Source organism: Narcine bancroftii, chromosome 2, assembly GCF_036971445.1.
Source record: "Narcine bancroftii isolate sNarBan1 chromosome 2, sNarBan1.hap1, whole genome shotgun sequence".
Lineage (NCBI taxonomy): Eukaryota > Metazoa > Chordata > Chondrichthyes > Torpediniformes > Narcinidae > Narcine > Narcine bancroftii.
In genome coordinates this window covers 198702466-198725738 of record NC_091470.1, presented here as the reverse complement: position 1 = coordinate 198725738, position 23273 = coordinate 198702466, and the positions used below count along the sequence as shown (strand labels likewise).

The following is a 23273-nucleotide window of genomic DNA, read 5'->3' as shown; positions in this document are numbered from 1 at the left end:
GTGTGTGTGTGTGTGTGTGTGTGTGTGTGTGTGTGTGTGTGTGTGTGTGTGCATGCGTGCATACATGAGAGAGAGCGAGAGAGAGAGAGAGAGAGAGAGAGAGAGAGAGAGAGAGAGAGAGAGAGAGAGAGAAAGAAATCAGTTCTGCAGTTTTAGAGTCTGGGACAGTTTTGCAGTAGCTGGGACTGGAAGAGGACAAGCTTGTGGAAAACCCGATTTGGAAGATGGGTTGTGAGTGTTAAGTTCAGCCTGGTCAAAGCCCTTGTGATTCATGCAAGAAGAGAGGACTGACTGCCTAATGTTTCCCTTGAAATAAGTGAAACAGAAAAGGAACTCTGCGGTGACCTGAAAGAAAGAGGTTATCATCTGGAGAACCCTGAGGGGGCAAGTTTCATCAGCAAGACACTGAGGTGACTGATGGAAGTACCTCAGCTGTGGATGTCCTGGAACAACAACTCTCTCTCTGAAAACCGACAAGAACCTTCCTGAGCGGTAACCATTTACCTTTCGAGCATCAAAGCCTGCTGAACTTTATAACTGTTCAATTCTGTGTGCAGTTTAAGAATTGCCTGCAACCAGTGAACTTGGAGGAGTGAGTTGAACCGTGAATCAAATAACTTTTCTGAACTTACAAGCACATTACACCCACGTGCGCTTAGACTTAGAAGGGGATTAAGTTAGGTTAGTTAAGTCAATGGAGATAAGTTAAAGTTTGATCTTGTTTTCATGTTTAAAGATAATTAAAAGCAACTTTTGTTTAAGTAACCATTTGTCTTGGTGAATATCTATTGCTGCTGGGTGTTGGGGTCCTCTGGGCTCGTAACACACTCAATCAAAAGATAGTGGAAGCTCATTTGATACAGTTAGGATCACAATTTTGTTCAATGTGATGCTGTAAAGGCGCAGAAATGCTGGAAGAATTCAACAGGTCCTGTTGTGTCCACAGGAAGTAAAAATGCACCATGGACATTTCGGGCCTGAGCCCTTGCTCAAGGTGTGAGCGTAAAGCAGGCAGGTGTCTGAATAAAGACTGGGATTGTGCATGGTAGGTCATGTTTCACCAATCTTATAGAGTTTTTCGAGGAGGTTACCAGGGAATTTGATGAAGGGAAGGGCTGTGGATGTTGTCCACATGGACTTTAGTAAGGCCTTTGACAAAGTCCTGCATGGGAGGTTAGTCAGGAAGGTTCGTGGTGAAGTAGTGGATTGGATTCGGCAACGGCTGGATGGGGCAAGTCAGAGAGTGGTGGTGGATGGTTGCTTCTCAGACTGGAGGCCTGTGACCAGTGGTGGGCCTCAGGCATCGGTGTTGGGACCATTGCTATTTGCCATCTCTATCAATGATCTGGATGATAATGTAAATCACAAAAAAGTATTGTTGAAGTAAAAAACACAAAATGCCGGAGGAGCTCAGCAGGTCGAACAGTGTCCTTTACACAGCAAAGGCAGAGATACGTCACCGACATTTCAGGCTTGAGCCCTTCACCAAGGTGTGGGAAAATGCCGGCAGACATCTGAACAAAATGTTGGGTGGGGGACGTGGGGGCAGGGTGGGGGATGGTAAGGCAGGAGATGATAGGTGGAGAAAGGAGGGAGGGGACAGTAGCAATGAGGGGGAGGGGGAATGGTAGGTCTGGATAGGTAGAAGGAAAGGCAGAGGGGGGAAGAAAAGGCAGGCAGGTCTAGTGGAAGACAGTGAAGATGCCATGTGGCTGGAGGGGGTCCAGATGGAAAATAAAGTGGTGTTCCTCCAATCTGCAGGTGGTTGGGGTGGGTCAGTACATAAGGCCATGGACAGACATGTGAGTGTGAGAGTGTGACCCAGAATTGAAATGGTTGGCCACTTGGAGGTCACCGTTGTGGCAGACGGAGAAGAGATGTTGAGGGAAGTGATCTCCCAGTCTGCGACCAGTCTCTCCGATGTAGAGAAAGCCACAAAGGGAGTCCCGTACACAGTAAATAAGTCCTCTGGATGTACAAGTGAAATGTTAGTTCACTTGAAAGGCCTGTTTGGGGCCCCCGGACTCGTGGTGAAGGAGGAGGTGTGGGGGCAAGAGTTGCACCTCCTGCAGGCATAGGAGAAGGTGCCGGGGGATGTGACGGGTGGGGAGGGATGAGTGCACCAGGGAATCGCGGAGGGAGCGGTCACTGTGGAAGGCCGAGAGGGGGAGGAGAGGGGAAGATGTGTCTGGTGGTGGGATCCTGTAGTAAGTGCTGGAAGTTCTGGCAGATCATGTGTTGGATGCGGAGGCTAGTGGGATGATAATGTGGCGAATAGGATCAGCAAGTTTGCAGATGGCGCTAAGATTGGAGACGTTGTGGCCAGTGAAGAAGGATTTCGAAGCTTCCAGAGGGATCTGCACCGGCAGAAAAATGGGTTGAAAAATGGCAGATGTGTGAGGTGTTGCATTTTGGAAGGACAAACCAGGAAAGGACTTACGTGGTGAATGGTCGGGCACAGAGGAGTGCGGTAGAACAGACGGATCTGGGAATACAGATACAGGTACACCATCCTTTATCCGGAACCCTTGGGACACAGTGTGTTCCGAATTTCGGATTTTTCCAGATTTCGGAAAGCCAGATTTAAGCCCACCTGAATTGTGCTGCCGTATCTACCCCCACCTCCTTCCAGTCGTGCTGCCATCTCCCACCCCCCCCCCCGCCCAACTCGCGCTGCCGGTCTGTCGCCTGCCCAACTCGCGCTGCCTGTCTCCCCCTCACTCGCTCAACGTGCTGCTGTCTCTCTCCCCACTTTCCGGTTTTTGGAGCTTTCCGGATTTTAGATGTCCAGATAAAGGATTGTGTACCTGTACATAATTCCCTGGAAGTGGTGTCACGGGTGGGTAGGGTTGTAAAGAGAGCTTTTGACATATTGGCCATAAATCAGAGTATTAAAGTACAGGAGCTGGGATGTTATGGTGTGGTTGTACAAGACATTAGTGAGGCCAAATTTAGAGCACTGTGTGCAGGGAAGATATCAATAATATAGAAAGATTGGGAAAGTCGGGGAGAGAGGGGGGGATACAGCTAGAGGAAAGGAGATGCGGAATGAAGATGGGGTTTGTGGTCATGGAAATGGGAGAAGTCGATGATAATATTATCCAATTGGAGGGTGGCCAGATGGAAGAAAGTCTTACAACGAGCCTCTCTCCGTCTCAGACTTGTTGCTCACACCCTTTTGCAAATTATGAGGAAGTGGGGATTTGCTGATCACAAATTTCACGGACACATCTTACTCCGAGCGCCTATTCCCTGACAGCAGTGGAAGGGGCTGACTGGAACGGCCCGTCTCTGCATTCAAGATCAGGGTGACGTAAAGCTCGCTGGACACTGTAACACCACTCCCCCCACCCCTGCAGCAAGTTCCCTCTCGGAAATCGCCAATGGCGTACTCACAAAATGCAGCAACTCATTCTTCTTCTTTGCTTGGATGACGTTGATCTGAAAACAAGAGGACGACTGGTCAAAGAATTTGGAAGCATATTCATGGGGAAAGCTCAGGTTAAAGGGACGCAAAAAATTCCCCCTGCACCGTGAAGTCTCAGACTTGGAGAGTGAGTTTAACACAGAATGGTCATCCCTCTGCAGTGTCTTGTCACATACAACCTGAGCGCGGGTCAGGCACGTAAGGGAAAGGTAAAGGTTCCATTACTGTCACGTAACGCCACATTTAGAATGTAACATACCTGAAATCCTTTCCCTTTTTGTCCACTGTCAAGTAGACGAGGAGAATCCATTTTGTCCAGTGCCCCTCACAGAAATCTACAGCCCCTGGTTTTCCCCTCTGACTTCTGGCCAGGCCCGAGCCTGCTTAGCTTTCCAAGGTCAGACTATGGTGGTAGACCACTGTGTATATGTGCTAGGACACGCCCCTCACTGACGGTGCCTGAGGCTCCACCCACTGACCCCTGACTAAAAGCGACTGTGCCACGGGACCCCCCCCCCCCACCACCGCCAGTCCAGTTGACCCACCATTCCTCCATTCGGTCGTGAATAAAAGCCTATCGGTTTCTCTGCAGCTTTTAGCCTTTGAAGTCAGTGATGGTGCATCGATTGTATTCACGACTGTGGGGCTGCTGGTGGCTTGCAATGGTAGGACGTACATCAAGGCTGCAGAATGTCGGAGGCAGGCGCGAGACTGGCCGAAGGGGCATCAGCACCGGAATGCAAGAGGGTGCCGAGGGCAGGAGGGTCTCCTGGGCGCTGAAGGCCTCCTGACCATGTCGGAGGCTCTGATCTTGAGCTCGGGTGGCCGATGGTTTGGAATGGGGCTGTGGGAGCGCTGGAGGAGAATCCACGGACACTCGGTGACTCTGGGGGTGGGGAGGGGGCACTGTCTTTTGCTTCCCTTTCTCGGACTGTAAGGGATACTTAGCAACTTCTGCTGAGGGCGAAGCTTTATCTGCCTCACGACAGACTAAAGGCAATTTCATGTAAAATTACATCTGCTTTATTACACGGCATTTAAAAATAATCTTATTGTGGGGAAATGATTGTGGATCCCAATCAGCTGTCATAGGATAAGATTGAGGTGTTACCTGGAGCACGTAATCCAGCGAGATTTGGCGGAAGGACCTTCGGGCTATCACAAGAGCGCTGGTGACTTCATCCATCTCGTGTTGCTTCTTCGGGGTTGCCTGAGCATTCCTGTTGAGGGCGTTCTCCAGGTCCTCACTGCTTTTATCAAAGTGCTTCTTTGTATCCTTAAACATCCTCACATCCCTGCCAAGGAGAGAAAGGCGTCGTAAATTGCGCGGAGTGGGGAGGAGGGAACGGCCTCTGCTTGTAGTCAGGAGGAGTGACTTCAATGCCTGCTCTCGGCACCGGAGGAAGGAAAGTCATGCGGGCAGCCTCCCCAGTTCCAAAGCCCATGCCAGGTTCCCAAAAAAGGATGGCGAGTGCAGAAGTAGGCCTTTCAGCCCATCAAGTCTGCGCCATCATTCAATCATAAGCTGATCCATTTTCCCCTCTCAGCCCCACTGCCCAGCCTTCTCCGCAGAACCTTTGATGCCCTGGCTGATGAAGAACGAATCAATCAGGTGGGAGGGGGTTATGGCGTGATGGCATAGGGAGAAGACGTGGAAAACGCCTCTCCTGGCAGAATTAATTAATTTAATTTAACTTTTAATTTAAAAAAAATATTGATTAATTTTAAAACTCTTCTAAGGGTCTGAAAAGATGGCTGAAAAAAAAAATCTAGAACACAGACTGCACAAAACAACGGTTATAACCGAAGTTACAGTGATGGAAGAAGCTGGGCCTACCCTGAGGACTCAGCCTCCGATCCTGGTTCCTCTCCATCTCCTCGGGTAAGGATTCAAACCCCAGCACCATCTCCTCGGGGAGCTAGAGAAGATGGGCGCTGGAGCTCGGAAGAAAACTACAGAGGTGACAGTAGGATCAACATGCCCTGCGGAAGTGAGGGAGTCGGAGCCCACGGACCTGGCTTCAGCTGCGGTGGCAGGTCAAACGGGGGCCCAGCAGAGAGGCCGTCTGTAATTTCAACCACTGGCAACTTCTACAGAGGAAGGAGAGGAGGAGGTAGAGGTGGAAGAGGAGAGTCTTGTGCCACAATTGCTGGGAGAGGAGTCAGAAGGAGGAGGAGGTCAATATATTCAGGGTAAAATGGGTGCGTACCCCCAAAACCTCTTGATACAGAGATTTTTGATAAAATTTTTGAAAAAATTAATTCAATCAGTGAAAAAATGGATGCAAATTTTGTTGGTGAAAGCAGATTTTTACCACTCAATTATATAACCATATAACAATTCTAGTACGGAAACAGTCTGCCCTGAAATAAGTGATCTCCACTAGTCCCACTGACCCACTCCCTGTCCATAACCCTCCAACCCCCTCCCATCCATGCACTCCTCTTAATTGACCCTGCTGCAACCACCTCTTCCGGAAGGTCATTCCACTCAGCCACCCCTCTCTGAGTGAAGAAGCTCCCTCTAAACTTTTGCACCCTAACCCTCAACTCACAACCCCTCGTTCCAATCTCACTTCCCCTCAAGGGGAAGAGCCTATTCACATGTACTCTATCTATCCCCCTCATAATTTTAAATACCTCCATCAAATCCCCCCTCAACCTTCTACGCTCCAATGAATAAAGACTCAATCTTTCTCCATATTCTAGATACTGAAATCCAGGCAACATTTTAGTAAATCTTCTCTCCACCCTCTCTACCTTATTGATATCCTTCCTCTAATTTGGGGACCAGAACTGCACACAATATTCCAAACTTGGCCTCACCAATGGCTTGAACAGTCTCAACGTCACCTCCCAGCTCCTATATTTTATGCTATGATTTATAAAGGCTAGCGTACCAAAAGCCTTCTTCCCCACCCTATCTACATGGGAATCCACCTTCCGCCTTCAAATTGGGAAAAGAACTGACTGCAATGAAGACAGATCTGGCAAAGTGTAATAAAACTGTTGATAAAGTGAAAGTTGAAGTTCAAAAATTTGAAGACTTTCAGGAAGGGAGGTAGAATAATGTAAAGATACGGTTAATAAGAGAGAAGATACTTTTACGGTGTGGGAAATTCAGAAGAAGGATTTATTGCAAAACCAGAGGGCCCTAATCCAGGACTGTTTTTTTCAAAATTGGTTGCCTGAAATTTTGGGGCCAGAGAATTTTCCAAATGGTTTGGAACTCGATGGAGCACACATCACACTGAGGGAAAAAAAACATATCTGGGACAACCGCCACGTTCTATTTTGATTAAATGTTTGCGTTGATCAAGATAGAGAAATGATTTTGAAGATGGTGGCTCTAAAAGCCAGGGAACCGCAAAGTCCTTTCATGATCCCGGATCCTTCTCTGAGGATTTGAGGAATTAAATTGTCGTAAGGAGAAAAAGAATTTAACCCAGCAAAGTCAGTTTTGTGGACGATGGGATAGAGATTTGCTTTTCGACGCCCAGAAGTTCCAAACGTTTTTTTTTATGAGCAATTTCAAACACAATTTTTTTGCCCAAGCTTTAGAATTTGCCAATTCACTGCCTAATAATAAGCAGAATTAGAAGACAACGTTGCTCATCTCAACAAGTGGAAGGGGATCAGGAAAAATTGGAGGGAGGGATTCCAGCAGGAAGGCAACAGCTGACTGAGGTTCAAATCGAAATTGAGGATGATCAAGTCAACAGAGACCTTGATTGACTGATTGAAATTAAATCGTGATATTCTGTCGGGGGGGTGGGGGGCGCGGATTCTCTTTTTCCCGCTTTCCTCCTCCGGGAGTCTCGTGCCACTAGTGGCGAGAGCCCATTCTTGTAATTAAGGGAGTTAGTGCTGACCTAATCGGCGGATGGGGGGGGGTTCTCTTTCTTATTTTATTAAGGGGGAGGAGGGTGGGTGTCAGTGGGGTGGATGAGGGAGGTGGGGTCTTATTCGATTGTATACTTTCTGTATGAATATGTTATAATTGATGTTATATGATTTAAAAATTATAAAAAAAATCTATCACCTCTGCCTTAAATTCACCCAACGACCCGGCCTCCACGACCTCCTGCGGCCACAAATACCGCAGATTCACTGTTCCCCCCCCCCCCCCCCCCAAGGCTGAACAGCGTCTCTGTTCTGAGCCCTTCAGCCCTGACGTTGTGCCCTCTGGTCCTAGACTCCCCCACCATGGGGGAAACAATCTTTCTACGTCTGCTCTGCCTACGCCTTTCGACATTCGCAAGGTTTCGATGAGATCCTCCCCTCATTCTCCTGAATTCCAATGAGTTCAGGCCAAGAATCCTCAAAAGGTCCTCACGTGATCACCTTCTCATTCCTGGAATCATCCTTGCGAAGCCCCTCTGAAACCCTCTCCAACGTCCGCACATCCTTTCTTAAACAAGGAGCCTAAAACTGCTCACAATGCTCCGAGTGAGGTCTCCCCAGTGCCTTGTAAACCCTCAATATCACATCCTGCTTTTGAACTGAATGCCAGCTTTGCGTTCGCCTTCTTCACGCCCGACTCCACCTGCAGGTTGACCTCCAACTGATCCTACACAAGGACTCCCAGCTCCCTCTGCATCTGGGTACTTTCAATTTTCTCCGCATTTAAAAAATAGTCTACCTGTTTATTTTTTTCAACCCAAGTGCATTTCTGCACACTTTCCGACACTGTATTTCATCTGCTGCTTCTCTGCCCAGCCTCCCAATCTGTCTCAGTCCTTCTGCAGCCTCCCTGTTGCCTCAACACCACCTGCTCCTCCATTGACCTTTGTCTCATCCGCAAACTTGGCCACAAAGCCACTCAGCCCATAATTTGAATCACTACTACCACATGTGCCACTAAACAGAGTGACTTGCGCACAGGAATATTCACCTTGGAGCGATTCCCTTTGAATAAGATGACCTCCCCCCAATTGGGCACTTACCGCCGATCAGTTGAAAGCAAATCGCGGTATTTTTATAACAAATGACCGTATAAAGCTTTAAAATAGACCACCATCAGCTCCTGTAATGGGCTGCTTAAAGCCTGCTTAAAGGCTTAAAGGCGGATGGACCCCGCGGAGGGGGGGCAAAGAGAATGTTGTGAATGGCACAATGGGAACGGAGGCAGACATACAGCCATGGACACAGTAATTTGAAACGGGCCGGGAGGCAGTAAGAAAACGGACACTGAACACGATAGAAGTTCAACACGAAAGCCTCCAGACCCCGTGAAAGTTCAACACGAAAGCCTCCAGAGCCAGAGAAACTCAGCTGGCCCAACAGGGTACTTTAGATTAGGTGAGACAGGCAAGTCTACAGACCCTGTGATTGAGGCAAAAGCTCAATACTGGAGAAACTTAATTCCCTGATGAAGGGCTCAAGCCTGAAGCATTGGTTAGGCAGCTTCATCCTTGCCCTCTAAAGGACACTGTTTGATGTGCTGAGTTTCCCCGGTGATGTGTTTTATATATGTGACTACAATCCAGTACAATCCACTTACTCCTTGATGAAATTATACAGATGCTGTCTGACTGATTTTTGCGTCACGTCGATAAGGGTCTGAAACATACAAGAGGCAAAGTTAACTGAAGCACTGAGAAGACCAGAAACGGTGAGAGGTGCTGGCACTGCCCCAATTTAACAGAAGGGCGAGAGGCAGGAGTGAACTGCTAGTCCCTTGTGTGCCATCGGCAAACTGTGGTCAATGGTGAGGCCGAGTTTGGAATATTGTGTCCATTTCTGGTCCCAAAATTAGAGGAAGGATATCAACAAGGTAGAGAGGGTGCAGAGAAGATTTACTAAAATGTGACTTGGATTGCAGTATCTAGAATACAAAGAAAGATTGAGTCGACTGGATCTTTATTCATTGGAGCGTAGAAGGTTGAGGCGGGATTTGATGGAGGTATTTATGAGGGTGATAGACAGAGTAGATGTGAATAGGCTCTTCCCCTTGAAGGGAGGCGAGATTGGAACAAGGGGTTGTGAGTTAAGGGTTAGGGGGCAAAAGTTTAGAGGGAGCTTCTTCACTCAGAGAGGGGAGGCTGAGTGGAATGACCTTCTGGAAGAGGTGGTCGCGGCAGGGTCAATTCTATCATTTAAGAGAAGGTTGGATGAGTGCATGGATGTGAGGGGGTTGGAGGGTTATGAGCAGGGAGTGGGTCAATGGGGCTAGAGGAGATCGCTTAAATCAGTGCGGACTAGAGGGGCCGAGATGGCCTGTGATTTTTATATGGTTGTATAGTAAGGGATTATTAAGGGAAAAATAGGTGGAGAACCACTGACTTACACTAACTTCATTCAAGACCATGAGATATTTTTAATTTCATTTACATTTAGAGCTACAGCACGGTAACAGGCCCTCTTGGCCCATGAGCCCGTGATGCCTAATTAACCTACAACCCCTCCCCCGGTATGTTTTTTTGAAAAGTGGGGGGAAACTGGAGCCCCCGGAGGAAACCCATGCAGACACGGCGAGAGGGTGCAAACTCTTCACAGACAGCGCGGGATTCAAACCCCCGGTCCCAATTGCTGGCACTGTAACAGCGCCACGCTGACCGCCACGCCAACCGAAGAGCAGAAAAAGGCCATTCAGCCCATCACGTCTGCCCCGTCAATTAATCACGAGCTGATCCATTTTTCCCACTGTCCGGCCTTCTCTCTGTAACCTTTGGTGCCCCTGGCTAATCAAGAATCTCTGCCTTAATTACACCCAACGACCCAGCCTCCACCCCCGCCAGTGGCAACAAATTCCACAGATTCACCACCCTCTGGATGAAGAAATCCCTCCAAGTCTCTGTCCCGAGTGGACGCCCTTCAATCCTGAAGTTGTGCCCTCCTGTCCCAGACTCTCCCACCGTGTGGAAACAACTTTTCTACATCAACTCTGTCCATGCCTTTCAACAGTCGAAATATTTCAATGAGATTCCCCCCCCTCATTCTCCTAAATTCCAACGAGTACAAGCCAAGAGCCGGCAAACGTTCCTTGTATGATAATCATTACGAGAATCATCTTTGTGAACCTCTGCGAAACCTTCTCCACGTCCTTTCTCAAACGAGGAGCCCAAAACTACTCGCAATCCTCCGCGTGAGGTCTCCCCAGGACCTTGTAAAGCCTCAACATCACATCCCTGCTCTTAGATTCTATTCCTCTTGAAATGAACACCAGCATCGCATTCGCCTTCTCCATCCTCGACTCAACCTGCAGGTTGACCTTCAGGCTCCCCCGCATGAGGACTCCCAGCTCCCTTTGCCTCTGGGAATTTTCAGTTTTCTCCCCATCTAGAAAATAGTCAGTCCGTTTATTTCATCCACGAAAGTGCTTGCCCCACATTCCCCACAAACTCCCTCAATTTCCAAAATTCAACTGACGTGCATCTATGCAGGAACTCATGGATTACCCCATCTTTGCTGAGGGAACTTTGTAGGAAATACGACTCAAAACAGTTGCCACTCCTCTCTGGGGTGCACCCTCTTCCTCCCTCCCTCCCTCCCTCCCTCCCTCCCTCCCTCCCTCCCTCCCTCCCTCCATCCAGATACTCACAGTCTGGTACTCAATCAAATCAGTCAAGCAGCAGGAGAACTTCTCCAGGCAGCCCTGTGTGAATAACGAGTCAGGGATTAAAAGGAATGCTCACATCGGTGGGGTGCGGATGGTGGTGGGGTGGGGGGGGGGGAAGACGGGGGAGAGGAGGGGTTGAGGCTTCTCACTTTCTGCAGTGTGGGTGACATGAGTAGGGGCTGCCTCATCTGAAACAGCCAGCACTTACCTTCTCAGCTCAGTTAGGGGTACATATGGTGGGGGGTGGGGTTCAGGGAGCACTGCCCTGCTGTTTCACATACGCACACACACACACACACACACACACACACACACACACACACACACATGCACCCACCCGCACACTCTTGCACACACACACCCACGCGCATGCACACACACACACCCACACATCTACACATCACACCCACACACATGCACACACATGCACACACACGCACACACAAACACCCACACACACCCCCACACACACACACCCACACACACAGACACACACACCCTCACACACACACACCCGCACACACACACACCCACACCCATACACATGCGCACAAGCACACACTCATACTCTCACACACACATGCACACACACACTTACACACACACACATGCACATGTACACGTGTACCCACACACACACACCAATACATACACACACGCACACACACACACATGCACCCACCCACACACTCTTGCACACACACACCCATGCGCATGCACACACACACACCCACACATCTACACATCACACCCACACACACGCACACACATGCACACACACGCACACACAAACACCCACACACCCCCCCACACACACACACACACACACACACACATGCACCCCCACACACACACACACACACCTGCACACACAGACACACACTCACACACACCCTCACACACCCTCACACACACACACCCACACCCATGCGCACAAGCACACACTCATACTCTCACACACACAAGCACACACACTCTTACACACACACATGCACATGTACACGTGTACCAACACACACACACAAACACATACACACACGCGCACACACACACACACACACACATGCACCCACCCACACACTCTTGCACACACACACCCACGTGCATGCACACACACACCCACACATCTATACATCACACCCACACACACGCACACACATGCACACACACGCACACACAAACACTCACACACAGCCCCACACACACACACCCATGCAACCACCACTCACACACACCCGGACACACAGACACACACTCACACACACCCTCACACACACTCATTCACACACACCCGCACACACACACCCACACCCACACACATGCGCACAAGCACACACTCATACTCTCACATACACAAGCACACACACACTTACACACACACACATGCACATGTACACATGTACCCACACACACACACCAACACATACACACATGCACACCCACACACACATGCACACACACATGCACACACAGACACGCATGCACACACACAACCCCACACACATGCACACACAGACACGCATGCACACACACAACCCCACACACAGACACAGACACACACACATACACACACCCTTTATAATCTGTTCTATTATAACCAACATTCTTTTTCTCTTGAACGATTGTTTTGTATAAGCAAACCTTGCCATGGCCCCACATGAATGATGCGTTCATACTGTAGCCCTACATCCTTGCAGTGGTCCACATCTTCAGCGCTAGGGCAGAGGTTGTGTGGTAAAGGCTCTGAGACATTGAACGCGAGCTGCCAAGAACGTAATGACCATTCCGACTGAGCGTGGGCTGGAAGAGCGCTGAGGGGCTAGAATGATGCAGAATTGGCCCATTTGGGTAAACAGTTGATGTGGCAGGAGATATAGAATTTCCATCAAAACTTTCCTTCAACATTCCCTCTCTTGGCTGTGAACAAACTTCTTCATGGATTATCCGGTCAAGGTCTGAGCCTTGATCGGATATCAGATACACAGTTATTTTAGATTTATTGTCAGAGTACGTACATTAAAGGGGGTGTGGCTTGGGGGGGGGGGCGGGGAGGCAGGTGAGGTCTGGGCCTGATCTCCCGCTCACCCAGGGAAAGTGCATGCATAATCCATCCTCGGTGTAGTGGTTACTGCGTGGCTGCTGTCTGGCTCGCCAGGCTGGAGGTCACTGCAATGGCTTCTCCTATGTCATGGAGTACATAGCAACACCTTCTCGTTGGTGCCTCATCTGTTTTTTCACCGAGTTTGCTACGTCATGGTGCGACTGCGTGTCCAGCCGCATAACCGGACAGGTAGCCTTGGTTGGCAATTCTGATCTCAAACCCGGGCAGATGTCCATCCGGGGGGAGGACACTCTGACGTAACACCTACGACCCGAGGTCCTGGCTGTCACTGTCCCAGCGAGCAGGGCCGGGGCAGATAAATCCTTGAGTGTAATGGGTGGGGGCAGCATTGCAGATGCTGCAATCCCACTAAAACAATCCATTGTGCAGGCTCAAAGGACTTGCCACGTTCACGATCCCTCCCAGACATTCGCTCGCGAAGCCATGAATATTCATGACATCACATACAACATTGAGATTTTTTTTTTGCGTGGAATCTGTCAGAAGATACAGCAGTGGCAGATTAACCATTAGGATGAGTAGGGATAAGCCTAGGGGCCTAGAAAAGTGGGGGTGGGGGGGAGGGTGGTGTCAGGCAAGAGTAGGGATTTCAGGCTCCCAGCAGGAGCTGAGACGTCGGGTTCCTGGCAGGTGTGGAGACCTCAGGCTCTCAGCAGGAGCGGGGACGTCAGGTTTGACGGCAGGGATCGATATTGACTTAACTTAACGTCACTTTATTCTATTCAAAGAAGGGTGGGGCAAGGTGGTGGTGGGGGGGGAGGGGTGCAAGGCCTTACTAAAGGCCTTGCCTAGGGCCCCTAATGGTAGTTAATCTGACACTGAGATACAGCGAGAGACAAACTTGCATGCAGGCACAAATGGAGTCACTGGACACACATGTTGAGAAATGCACGTATATATGCATCTTCAGATACACAGGAACACAGGCGTACGCAGTCGGAAGGATAGCCCATATTGACGACAGGGCCTGGCAAGACAAAAGTTTGAAATTGATGCACGACTAACTCACGGTCATCATCTCGTCGCCCTTGCAGTGAACTGCCAGATCGCGGATTCCGTTCACAAAGTGCCTAGAGTTGGCGCTGTATGTCCGGCCAGCTTCGAGCATGGCGCTGCACAACTTCAGCAGCTGCAACGAGAGGGCCACACAACCAGTCACGTCACTCCGGAAGGCCGTTGGTCCCTAGAGTTCCCTTGAATCGAAAGCTTGGTGATAGGTCACGCGGGCATCTGGATGGTGACTGGGGGTGGAGTACTTTTAAATGCGGGCGTGCGGCATGGTAACAGGCCCTCTCGCCCCCCCCCCCAATCACAAGATCACAAGGAAAAGGAACAGAAGCAGGCCATTTGGCCCATCGAGTCTGCTCCATGAAACCTCCCTGTTCTTGTGTCTAGTTGCAGGTTCCGGCCTTGTCCCCATATCCCATGATCCTCTGACTAAGTGGAATCCTATCAATTTCCCCAACGATCGGGTCTCCACAGTGGACCTGGCAATGAATTCCACAAATCTACAACCCTCTGGCTAAAGAAATTTCTCCAATCCCATCCCTGTCCATTTGTAGAGAATGAATGGGGCCGGGGGGGGGGGGGGGGGCGGAATGTTGAAAGGTGTGGACAGAGTAGATGTAGAAGGGTTGCCAGTTCACGGCCCCAGCACTATCCCACCAAGACCACCCGAAAATTGTAGGAGTTACACCTGATTTTTCCGTCCAGCCGCGCAGCATTAACGTCGACTTCTCCCTTGTCTGCTGGCCCGCTCCCCGTTCTACCTCCCTCCCTTCCCTCTTCCCTCCAGCTCCCCACCCCCCTTCCCTCTCTATCCACAGAATCATCCCCCAGTTCGCTGCTGTATTCTCCCTCCCTTCTCCACCTATAACCACCTGCCCGTGCACGCGTGTTCCTCCCCCTTCCCACCACCACCATTTTGTTCGGGCACCTGCCGACATTTTGTCCGCACCGTGATGAAGGGCTCAACCTGAAACGTCGGTTCTGTATCTTTACCTTTGCTACATAAAAGTCACTGTTTGACCTGCTGAGTTTCTCCAGCGTTGAGTTTTTACCTCAACCGTGGGGTCTGCGAACTTAAGTGTTTTATTACACCAGATGTAGAAAGGTTGTTTCCCCACGGTGGGAGAGTCCAGGACAATTTTGGGATTGAAGGGCGATCGCTTAGAAGAGAGGAATTTCTTCAGCCAGAGGGCAGTGAACCTATGGAATTTGTGGCCACAGGCGGTTGTGGAGGCCGGATCATTGGGCAGATTTGAGGCAGAGCTTTACGAGTTCTTGATTAGCCAGGGGCATCAAAAATCACGGGGAGAAGGCCAGGCAGTGAGGAAATGGATCAGGTCGTGATTAAATGGTGGGGCAGAATCGATGGGCTGAATGGCCTATTCTGCTCTTATGGTCTTGGGTGATGCATGAACTTGAACTATAGACTGTGGTGATATGTTTCCTCCATTGTATATAGTTATGGTTGACGACCGTATATATGGAGCTGGCCTGCCTACTGATGACTATTACCCTATGACTCCTCCCCCATGGTCCTGGGCTATAAAGGTTGAGCCACCTCTCTCTTCCCACCATTCCTTAACCTGGATCCAGGCCAGCAAGGGTCTTCTGTACATTAAAGCCTTTACTGACAATAACCACACCAGCAGTGCAAGTATAAGACAGCTTTAATAAACTAATATGTACACTAAGAGGTCTTGTCTCTCTGCAAGACAAACCTGGAAGGATAGACTAGCTCTGGACTGCTTTATATACAAGGTCACCGGGATGACCCCTGGTGACCTAGTAGTGTAATTACATATTACCGCAAAGTCTATCGTTCCCTCTGCCCAGTCTTGGTGGTTACTGGTAGTTCACTACGGAGACCAAGCAGATGATGGAATCTGGAGCAATAGTCTCCTCACCTCAGTGCCTGAATGGATCACCCAATGCACTAGGGGGCATCACGGTTACCGTAACACGATGATAGCGCCAGCGACTGGGATTTGAGTCCCGCGCTGTCCGTGAGGAGTTTGTACGCCCTCCCCGTGTCTGCGCGGGCTTACTCCAGGGAGGGGGGGTCTCCGGTTTCCTCCTGCCGTTCGGAGCAGACAGGGGTTGTGTCAAATTGGGTGCAGTTGGGCGGCGTGGGCTTGTTGCCGTGCTGGACGATATCCTGCCCAAGGCCCACAGAAACTGTAGAGGGTCATGAACAAGGCAAAGTCTGTCACACAAACCCCCCCTCCCTCCTCCATTGACTCCCACTGTCTGAGAAAAGCAGCCAACATGAAAAGACTCTTCCTCTCCTCTAGGCAGAAGCGTCTGCTGTTGGGCCTTCTCTCTCTAGTGGATATTGTGGTCAATTGGGAGGCAAACCGACTGAACCTGCTGACACTTCGTCGTCCCCCCCCCCACACTTTCCCTCACACTTACCTTCTCAAGTTTGACTTCGAGCTCGGTTACCTCCAACTCAACCCCTTCGATGGAAGCCCTGTCGGAGAAATCGATAGGTCAACGAGTGGCGGGAACCTTCCTTCGAAGGGCAGGCCATGATACTGAGCTGCCATGGGCGACTCAGGAGGTGATGCCAGTCTGTGCACCTGTTCAGCGGAGGGCAAGAGACGACGCAAGATAGCTGCGGATCTGAGGGGGGGGGAGGCTACCATTGGGGGAAAGGTCCAGGAGCCTGAAGACGAGCACAAGGACAGCTTCTTCCTCTCCGCTATCAGATTCCTGAATGATCAATGAACCACAGACACGGCCTGACTTTTTGTACACTGTTATTTTCACAGTTATAATATTTCATGACTTGTACATGACAGTAAATCCTGATTCTGATTCATATTGTGGAAGTGGCAGTGGGGAAAGAACATACAATAGAACACAGAACATTCCAGCACAGTGCAGGCCCTTCACCCCTCGATATGTCGACCCATATATTCTCACTAAAAAGTACTAAATCCTTCCTACCCTGTAACCCTCTATTTTTCTTCCATCCATGTGCCTGTCTAAGAGTCTCTTAAATTGCCCCAATCTTCCAGCCTTCACCACTAGCCCTGGTGAGGCATTCCAGGCCCCCACAACTTTCAGTGTAAAACACTTAACCCTGACATCTCCCCTAAACTTCCCTCTCTTCATTTTGTCCAGACGTACTCTGGTGTTTGCTGATCCTGCCCTGGGAAACAGGTGCTGGCCGTCCATCCTATCTACACCTCTCAGAATCTTGTAGATCTCTATATCAAGTCTCCTTTCATTCTTCTACGCTCCATAAGGCATTTCTTAATCCAGGCAACATCCTGGTGAATCTCCTCTGCACCCTCTCCACAGCTTTCATATCCTTCTTGTAATGAGGTGATCAGAACTGAACACAATACTCCGTGTGGTTTCACCAGAGATTTGTAGAGTTGCAACGTGACCTCTCGCCTCTTGAACGCGATCCCCCAACTAATGGAGCCAAGTGTCCCAGCGGGACTTCTTAACTATCCTATCAACTTGTGCGCCGACCTTGAGAGATGAGTGGATTTTGACCCCAAGGTCCCTCTGTTCATCCACACTCTTAAGTAACCGACCGTTAACTATATAACATATAACAATTACAACACAGAAACAGGTAATCTTGGCCCTTCTAGTCTGCACTGAACCAACTCCTCTCCTCTAGTCCCACCTACCTGCACCCTGCCCATAACCCTCCATTCCCTTCCCATCCATATACCTATCCAATTTTTCCTTAAATGACAAAATTGGCCCTGCCGCCACTACTTCTCCCAGAAGCTCATTCCACGCAGCCACAACTCTGAGTGAAAAGGTTCCCCCTCATTTTACTTCCAAACTTTTGCCCCTTAACTCTTAACACACAACCTCTTGTTTCAATCTCTCCTATTCTCAATGGAAAAAGCCTCTCCACATCAACTCTATCTATCCCCCTCATAATCTTAAATACCTCTATCAAATCCCCTCTCAGCCTTCTACAGTCTAAAGAATAAAGATCTAATCTGCTCAATCTTTCTTTGTAAACTAGATTCTGAAACCCAGGTAACATTTTGTAAATCTTCTCTGCACTCTCTACCTTGTTGATATCCTTCCTATAATTTGGTGACCAGAACTGCACACAATTCCAGATTTGGCCTCACCCCCAATGTCTTGAACAACCTCAACATCATTTCCCAACTCCTGTATTTTATGATTTACCAGCATACCAAAAGCCTTCTTCACCACTCTATCCACATGAGATTCTACCTTCAGAGAACAATGAACCATTATTCCTTGATCTTTCTGCTCCTCTGCATTCCTCAATACGTGTGTCCTGTTTTGATTATTCCTTCTAAAATGAAGCCCTTCACACTTACCAGTGTTAAACTCCATCTGCCATCTTTCAGCCCACTCTTCGAAGCAGTCCAAATCCCTCTGCAGTCTTTGAAAGCCTTCTTCATTATCCACAATTCCATCTATTTTTGTATCTGCATATTTTCTAATCCAATTTACCACCCTGTCATCCAGATCATTAATGTATATGGCAAACAGCAAAGGACCCAATACAGATCCCTGAGGCACACCGTTTGTCACTGGCCTCCAGCCTGACAAACTGTTGTCCACTCCGACTCTCTGGCATCTCCCTTCCAGCCACCGTTGAATCCATTTTACCACCTCAAAATTAATACCTAGCGCTGAACTTCCCTAACTATCCTTCCATGCGGAACCTTATCGAAGGCCTTACTGCCGTCCATATAGACAACATTCATTGCTCTACCCCCATCAACATTCCTAGTCATCTCTTCAAAAAATTCAACAAGATTGGTCAAACATGACCTTCCATGCACAAACCTGTGTTGAGTGTTCCTGATCAGACCCTGTCCCTCCAGATACTTGTATATATTATCTCTAAGAATGCTTTCCATTAACTTACTTACCACAGATGTCAAACTTACAGGCCGATAATTGCTAGGCTTGCTACTCGAACTCTTTTTAAACAAAGGAACCACATGTGCATTTCACCGCTATACCCATCTCTAATGGCATTTGAAAAATCACTATCAGAGCCGCTGCTATTTCCTCACTAACTTCTCTCAAGATCTTGGGGAAAATCCCATCAGGAAACTTATCCACCTTAATATACTTCAAAAGCTCCAGTACTTCCTCTTAGTCACTACAGCCTCCATAATGACCCTCTTTCCTTCTTTTACTCTGCACAATTCAATATCCTTCTCCTTAGTGAACTCCGAAGAAAAGAATCTCCCCTATCTCATTCGGCGCCACACACGGTTGTCCGTTTTGATTCTCTAAGGGACCGATTTTATCCCTTGCGCTGTACTTGAATTTTTGGTTTGTCTCGTAAAATGCCAAGGCATCTGAACTGTGGGTGAGGAAAGGGGGTGGGATGGAGCTGAAGGCAGCTGTGTTGGAGGGCAGCACTGCCAAGGGAGGGGTAGTACTGAGGGAGAGCTGCTCTATTGGGGAGGTGATGGGGAGCCGGACCCAGGAGGCCAAACACAATATTTGTATTAAAAACAGAGAAATGCCGGAGGATCTCAGCTAGAGGTAAAGCTATACAGTGAATCCCCTGGTATCTAACACATATGGGGATTGGTAGATTCTGGATAAGGATGTTTTCCAGTTACCTGAGACTCACTCTTACAGTGCCCAACTAATGCATCTACATTAAAAATAAACAGTTTAAAAGACAAAAATACTACACTGTACTTCCACTGAACAAACTTTATTTTCAGTCACATTCTTTGAAAACATTTAACCGTCACTGAATCTGCAGGTTCCTCCCCCTCCACGGAGCTGCCCAAAAGATGAACAATAACATCATAGATAATTAACCCCCTCCGCCCCACCCCAGGTTTACAGGTAAACCCTCTGACCTAGGTGACTCTTATTCAGCGGGGATAAGGAGACATTTTAAGAGAGTCACCCCAACGCCAAGCGGCATTAAGCAGCTTTTCATCCTGGGTGACGTCATCGCTGTTTCACACGACTTTATTCAAACAGTTGCTATGAGCAAAGCCCGACCGAGGCCCTCCCTCTGCTGGCGGAATATTTGCTCCCATCTTCACCAAAGGTCAGAGGTTCTCAATCTTTTTCTTTCCACTCACGTCCACTTTAACTAATCCCTAGGCCATCAGTGCTCTGTGATTAAGGTGGGATGTAGGTGGGAAGGGAAGGATGAGAAACATTGCTCTAGACCCAATTGGTACTGAACTATTTTGCTTGAGAAAAATTGTCATTTAGTCCATTTCCTTTGGAGCTCTGAAACGATGTACATAACGAGTCAATGAGGGACGATTAAAACAGTGATTCTCAACTTTTTTCTTCTCACCCGCATCCTACTTTAAGTAATCCTTAGACCATCAGTGCTTTGTGATTGGTAAGGGATTGCTTAATAAGGGTATGGGTGTGGGTGGAAAGAAAATGTTTGAAAACCAATGTTTTGGAAAAGGATATAAACAAGCAGATTATCATTTGGATGGGGAGAAAATTCAAAATTCAAAAGTGCAAAGGGTCTTGGGGGGTCCTCGTGCAGGATACCCTAAAGGTTACCCACCAGGTTGGATCGGCAGTAAAGAAAGTGAAAGCTATGTTAGCATTCATTTCAAGAGAAATAGTGTATGAGTAAAGGGATGTTGATGAGACTCTATGGTGTACTGTAATGGAGGATTTAGACCAGCTTATGCAAGAAGGGATGCAGTTGCATCAGAAGACATAATCTAAATTCCACCATGGGGCCCAGGGATGCATATGAATTAGTAGATACTAAATTCCACCATGAAGCCCAGGGAGGCAGTTGTCTTTTGTTGGTCGCAGACTGTCAGGAGACCTTGAAGATAATTAAATAATTTATTCAAAGAGATAAGCTATGAGTAAACAATTTTTTGGGTAATATAAGCCATGGTCCCACTGCTGAAGTGGAGACTCTCTGAGGAGTGGAAATGTCTCTCAGCAAGAAGAAAAACTTCTAGAGTCCAGCTAACGTCCCGGTCGGGGAAGGTGGAGAAGCTGCTACCGGCACCCCGACAACCTACTACAAGTGTGTGGTTATTGCCTCGCTTCGGCAGATGGGACCAGTCCAGGTGTTGATAAGTATAATTGGGAAGGGCTTGCATATTGTAGTTTGAAATCAGCTTTTGAATTTGTAATAAACATTTGTATAAACTGAACTGCTCTCGGTGTGGGTGTCTATTTTCTTTCGGTAGCTCAAACACTGTGACCAATCTAAAATGAACAAAGTGAGAGGTACAAGTTTACCCAGGACAATTGGCGCTGTGAGCAGGATTGGTCTTGAGATGTTTCGCCGAGAGAAAGAGGTGAGCCCTGAGCAGTTCTTGATTCCAGGATGGACTTCCAAAGACGATGGGTTTGGCATGTTGGCCAATACCCTGTCTTTGTTGGGACCACCCATTAGTTTGGATGAGAAGTTAGATCCATCAAGTGCACCTCTGGGAGAGCGGGTTGCCACTCTCCTTCGAGAAAGTAAATTTCCTGTTATAAAGGGGACACTGACGGACGGTTTTTGGCTGCTGGCCACAGCCTTACGCCACTACGTTCAGCGTGAAGCAGAATCAGTTCAGCGAGAAGTAGAATCTCAGCACAAGAGAGAGCAACTAGAGGAGGAGGTAGAAGCCCTGCGACAACGCTGTTCTATGATGAGCGAGATTGTTCGCACCAGTCAGGACCGAGCCAAAGAATGGGAGGATAAGCATGTCCAAACGATCTGCCGTAATATTAAACTCCGGCAGCAGTTCTGTGCAGATAAGGAAAAGCATGGAGTAGACTCCGATCCACATCGTATTTGTGCTATGATAAGGAATGGCGACGATCCTGATGTAATTGATGATTGGGATGGGAATATCTGGAATGATGACAATGGTAATAATGCAGATACCCCTCGGCATGTGCCTAACATACTGCCCGCTCCACCCGCTGTTCACGCCCGCCCTGTAAGGCAGCGGATTTTCCAAAAAGACAGAGAGGGAGAGGGAGGGGTGGAATGTAACTGATGAGATTGAAGAGGTAGATGATCCCCTGATCTCACTAGAGGACCCAGGGGAAGGTACCCGAACCCCTGCTTATGCTCAATGGCCCACCCCCTCTTCGGGAAGGCCTAGGCCTTGTCCCGTCCACTGGCAAAGGACCCTATGGGCCAAAGTGGGAGCAGAGGTCAAGAACATTCAATGATACGTGACTTCTCTATAAAAGAGCTGGCTGCCATTGGAGATCGATATAGGCAAAAGGCGGGAGAAACTCTGGCGGCCTGGCTCCTGCATGTTTGGGAGCAAGGAGGGGGGGGGGGTAATGTATATTTAACCCCTGAGGAATTGTTGGGATTAGGAACATTGACTACTGATATCTGGGTCACTGCTGAGCTGCGGGGTAGAGGAAGAGAGGTGGATTACTTACTCGCCACTCTAGGGGATGCCCTGCTACGAGTATACCCATCACCAGAAGATTGGGATTTATATTTGCAGAACAATTGGGGCAAGGAGGGTATAGCAGTAATTCGTCAACAGGCCTTGTATGCAGGGCGTTTGAGGCTGTGGGTACATGGGGGGGAGCCCTGATGAAGAGATATTCACGGCCGGAAGGCATACCTGATTGGTTCGTTCTGCCCAACCCACTGTACGGGGACTGGTTCTGTCCGTAACTAGTCCGCTAATTGGGCACCCTGTGTCTGAGGTGGTGCATGCCTAATCTGGGCTTCGAGAATTAGAGTTGGGAGGTAAAATCCACTCATGTACAACCCAGGTTAAATCAGACAAGGAGGATGAAAGGAGAGGGCCTGCTGCTAATAACGGACCGACAAGGAAGGACCTTTTTCTAACCTTGTTAAAGTTAGGCGTACCTAAAAGTGATATTGATGGGAAACCTACTGCAGTCCTTTAAGCCCTTTATAAGAGGAAGGCAGGGGAACATCATCCCCAGCTGTTGAGTCCTCCTGGCCCAGCTGTGCCTTCTGCTCCCACTGCTGCTCCTATTGAGCCAGCTTCTCTTGCTCCAGTTATCCGTGATGAGATACAACAAATGGTTAAAAAGGCTCTTATGGATAATAGTGGCATGTGGGCCTGGAAGCCCGCGAACCCTACTAAAGCATGAGGGTGTGGGCAGGGCCCCTGTGTCTGCTCCCACGGCAATACACGGGGACCCACGGCCCTACATACCATTAATAGTCCATTGTGGTG

General features: G+C 48.8%; 1 protein-coding gene across 2 annotated transcripts in view; it reads right to left on the bottom strand.

The window, feature by feature from the left end:
* The window catches only part of acap1 (ArfGAP with coiled-coil, ankyrin repeat and PH domains 1), a 109320-nt gene that overhangs the window by 61736 nt on the left and 24311 nt on the right, over window positions 1-23273 (bottom strand). For both annotated transcript variants that reach the window (XM_069919992.1, XM_069919990.1), the window contains 6 exons: window positions 16531-16588; window positions 14120-14239; window positions 10971-11024; window positions 8931-8989; window positions 4539-4722; window positions 3397-3441 (listed from right to left, as the gene is read on the bottom strand). In XM_069919992.1, coding sequence (XP_069776093.1) covers window positions 3397-3441; window positions 4539-4722; window positions 8931-8989; window positions 10971-11024; window positions 14120-14239; window positions 16531-16588 — 520 coding nt within the window. The remainder of the gene's footprint in view (window positions 1-3396; window positions 3442-4538; window positions 4723-8930; window positions 8990-10970; window positions 11025-14119; window positions 14240-16530; window positions 16589-23273) is intronic.